The following is a 4,574-nucleotide window of genomic DNA, read 5'->3' on the forward strand; positions in this document are numbered from 1 at the left end:
AAATCGATGTGTGTGTTCAAATCGTTGCTCATTTAACAATTTCTATTAAACTCATTGCACATTATTTGAAGTATGAATCGTTGTAAATAGATATTATGTGTTTGCTAGTGTCAATTATTATGATATTTGTCGTATGAATCGCATCAAAACATGCTAATACTATAAATCGTTACTTTTATTGACATGGTAAATAATAACTCGAAGATCTTCAATTGGCAGGGTCAACCCATTCTTTATAAAGATCTTTAATTATTTCTCTTCGATGAGTATGTACAACCACTAATTGAAACAATATTGAACATAACAAACATCTAAGAAACTGTATCAATTTGAATGGTGCGGTGGGCTGCCATTACGAATGAGCTTGTTTTCTTGCAAAAGATATGTGGGATCTGACCCCTGATATAGAGTTGTCAGAACTTCTGTAGAAGAACATAGAGCTACCAGCTGCAAAGTATACTTTTGAATCTGCTCTTGTTGATTTAATATCTGATAGATCATCAGTTGCACGACAAAGGGTGGTTCGACAGCATACGACAGTAAAAGGTGCTCCGTCAACAGACGACGGCAAAGGGTGCTCCCATGACAGCAGACGACGACAAAGGGTGCTCATCCGGAGGTGTAAGGGTGATCCAGAATGGAGAGGGCGACATATTTCGAGGTTGAGACTCTTCAAGCAGAGGTGTTGCTTAGGGCGAAAACAAAAGGTTGTCCTCCATTTTCTGGTTGGAGGAGATTTTGGTACATTACACGAAACATCGTTTCATGGCACTAATGGCGAGAAAGGATACTTTAGTCTTTTCAAACGCACCGGACTTTGATGTTAAGTGATGTAGACATACACGGGGAAACGAGCCCCACGTGATTACATACATGGCGCTTATTCAGACCAACACTTGCCCATTCCAGGGAGGAACATATAACCTGCTTCGCTCCAAACATGATTACCAAAAGCTCAGGGACGTCATTTTGGCTAAATGTACTTGGTGACAAGCATAGACATGCATATTTGGTCACTAACTCGTACTGCTAATATTTGTTATATTTTTAGTAATTTCTATTTTTATTGCATCTCAATAAAAAAGCTCTTATAAATAGTAAAATATCAAAAAATTTGTTAAAAAAAATCATGTACCCTTGTGCCCCATTTTTGAAAACTTTTCTAGACTTGCAAGTCAAACCCAGATCCCCTATCATCATGTCCACGAATCTTTGTGTGTTTGTGTGTGTGTGTGTGTGAGAGAGAGAGAGAGAGATGCGAGATAGAATCTTAAATAATATAGGTAAACTAATTATCTGGTTAGGAAATTGTGAGAAAATATTATGTACACTCTAGAGTACCATACTTTCTCTATGAAATTCATAGGTGCAAGTTTTGTTTCATCAACTTGACCCCATAGATGCAGTTAGAATAGTCCATTTAGTAGGGACTGTACCTTAAGTAATTTTGATGTAAAGACATGATTTTTTCAATCATCAAATCTTTACATATTGTGGACCATTAAATTTTAAAGCATTTAAAAAAGTAATATAAGATGATCTAAAATGTTTTTTTAGACATCTGCTGGGCTTGGCACATAAAAAAACAATGAAAATGTGATGGATAGAGTTTCTACTATAGGATATGGTACACTTGAGGGTAGCCAATATTTTCCCAGCAATTACAAATGTAAATATCTTGAGACCACTATATATATATATATATATATATATATATATATATATATATATATATATATATATATATATATATATATATATATATATAAAGCGAGTGAGAGATTTTAAAAATTGTGAATGACAACTCTAAGAAAAATTATGTCACAAGAAAGATTAAGTGGAGATTAACTATGCTATCAATTGAAAGAGATATAATGACAAAGCTTGACTATAAAGATTTAATCAATACATTTGCATCATTAAAAGCAAGAAATATGGATTTTAGATAATATTTTTCAACTATTTTATTATATTTACCCAAGTAGTAAATATGAAACATATTAAGAATTAAAAAAAAAAAGGTGCAACCCCTTTAATAAATAATAAAAAATTTGTGTACACTGAAAAAAAAATTAGGGCCACATTTGGAGGCTTCTCCTAAGGCCTCAACTTCTCTTGAGCCGCCGCTGAATGTTCCACCATTCATAGTTTTTTTGAACTTTTTGTTAAGGGTTAAGGCCAAAACCCGACCAATCTATCCGTTCAGCTGTTTTGCTAAAAATATAACCATCTTTTATCATCCATAATTTATATAGTTCAGCGAATGATCACATATTATTAGGGCCCTCCATGCGAGGAACTGCTAGTGATTTCCGTAGTAGGAGAGCAAGTGAAGATCTGAATTGGCTCTCATGTATGGGAGAGGAACTTTAGTTAGGCGACTGTTCTGCCTCACAATAAAGCAGACAGATTTTTCAAAAGTGCCGTCATCTCAAGGTCATTCAAAACTTTCATGCCACAGCGATGGTTATCCATATGGTCAGCAGGGTCCTGTGTCATGGGCAAGGCCCAGGATTGAATCCGGGGGCTGCCGTTACCTTCTCACGGTGAGGCTCGGTGGTCGTGTCATCAACCCAGAGTTTTACCTGGAGGCAAGCCCATCAAGTGACCTGGTTCTTGGTGAGGGTTTCCTTCGTCATCAAAAAGAAAAAAAAAAATCATGCCGGTCGAAAATTTTTAAAAGCTAATATTAAGTGCATAAGACTGACATACCCCTCTCTCTCTCTCTCTCTCTCTCTCTCTCTCTCTCTCTCTCTCTCTCTCTCTCTCTCTCTCTCAAGTGTATAGTCGTATCCCTTTTCAAAATATTATCCTCAAATACTGATCGCTTTTCTTTTTTATCAAAGACTTGATAATTTAATAGGTAAAAAGTCAGAATCGCTAGTGATGCAAATGGGTGAGATCCAAGATGGTTATGGAATATTTAGCTGTTCCTGATCCAACTCCCTCATGTATTTAGCTGTTGCAGATCTAACCCATTTGGCATTTGCATCCCAAAAATCACCCTATGTGAACGGGAGTTGGAAGCTGCTAAATGAACATCCTTAACAACTGAATTGCACCAAACACCTCTGTCATCTGTTAGTGTCCTTTTCATGGGAAGCAAGCGTCCAAGAACGTCAAATTTCAACATAAAATTTAATTTTTTATTAAAAAACTAGTGTATATAATCAATAAATTGTGATTCCCATAAATAACAACACCATAATTGATCTATTTTAATTAGATTGACAAACAAATCTTAAATGATGACATATTTTCTATAATTTTTTCAAATACCTGCAATTCTAATAAAAAGTCATTCACTTCTTGAACGCTTCATACTAATTTCTGGCTTTTCATTTTACATATCCTTATGGACCCTTCTTTATCTCACTTCTGCTTCCCACATAACTTCTTGATTCTACTTCCTTTTTTGGCAACCTTGCTGTATAGCGGTGCACTGCAAAGTGGTGCGACATCTTGCCACAGTAGAACCTGAGTCAAGTCTCCATCATGCAGATCATGTGCACATATATCAGAAGAGAATGGTAAGCGGAATAGGTTCATGCTGTTTCCATGGGTGAACACGCGTGCATTGTGTGCATGTGAGTGACGGTGTATGTGTGTACAAACATCTCATTGTCCAAACAATGGACAAAACAGACGTAACTGGCTCGGTTCATAATATCAACTATAGGCATCCCACATGAAATAACTGAGCATCAGAATTAACAAAATATGCCACTCCCAAGTTCCATGGATCCAGCTGCTCATGATGCAAAATTGCTGATATTTTTTACAAAAAAGCACCAGTCTTCAAATGCAAAATTGTTGCCTTGGCTTAATTTTTGGATCCCTTTCCACATGGCAAAATTCTTCCCAGCAACATTGATACAAAAGAACACTTGTACCAGGAGATGCAAAATGCGTGCATTGATACATGATCAGCAACTGAAAGCTTTCACAGTATTACAATCTCTATGATATTTTTCTCAGGCAGTTATGCCGAGGACTGAAAATGATGTGTCAAAGGAATAACCATTTAGCTCTTTACATATGGAACGTTGTGGACCCATTTCATGTTCTCAGATCCTCCGACATCGCTGATGGAATACAGTGTGTTTTGAGAATATCAAGGGTTGCTGCCTTGGCTGTCTTAGTTTCTAGAACAACTATCTGCAAGAGGCAACCGTATAAATGTATGTTTCTATGAGAGAGAGAGAGAGAGAGAGAGAGAGACCTGTTGGTATTCTAGATCAAACTGCAAAAAATCACCATCATAACTTTCCACCATCTCTGCCAGTTGTTTTAAATTCTTTATGAATTTGTTATTGAAAGCAAGAACCTGCAATAATTTCTTGAAATACAGAGATGAAAAAACACATAAACGAAATTATGAGATGACACCAAAATGAGATTTCATAAAGGGTCCAGCCCTCACTTGAGTATTGACGATGTCCTCATATCCAATGTTAATATCTGACACCAGCACCTACAATTTTCAAGTATCAAATATCTTGGCATTCTTTAATAAATTTCACCAACAACTATGAAACTAGAGCCTTCCAAAAAGGCTTAGATACAGATATTGG

The 4,574-nt window shown here is 36.2% G+C and overlaps 1 protein-coding gene across 1 annotated transcript in view; it reads right to left on the reverse strand.

Annotated features, from left to right (window-relative positions):
- Positions 1 to 3,635: 3,635 nt before the first annotated feature.
- The window catches only part of LOC149837456 (protease Do-like 9), a 10,610-nt gene continuing 9,671 nt past the window's right edge, over positions 3,636 to 4,574 (reverse strand). Inside the window, exons 8-10 of the mRNA XM_090006055.1 lie at positions 4,424 to 4,474; positions 4,223 to 4,327; positions 3,636 to 4,158 (exon numbers count right to left, since the gene is read on the reverse strand). Of these exons, the coding sequence (XP_089862181.1) occupies positions 4,060 to 4,158; positions 4,223 to 4,327; positions 4,424 to 4,474 (255 nt within the window). The 3' untranslated portion in view covers positions 3,636 to 4,059. The remainder of the gene's footprint in view (positions 4,159 to 4,222; positions 4,328 to 4,423; positions 4,475 to 4,574) is intronic.

The sequence above is a fragment of the Nuphar pumila genome, chromosome 5 (genome assembly GCF_984573655.1).
Source record: "Nuphar pumila chromosome 5, dmNupPumi1.hap1.1, whole genome shotgun sequence".
In the NCBI taxonomy this organism is placed as follows: Eukaryota; Viridiplantae; Streptophyta; class Magnoliopsida; order Nymphaeales; family Nymphaeaceae; genus Nuphar; species Nuphar pumila.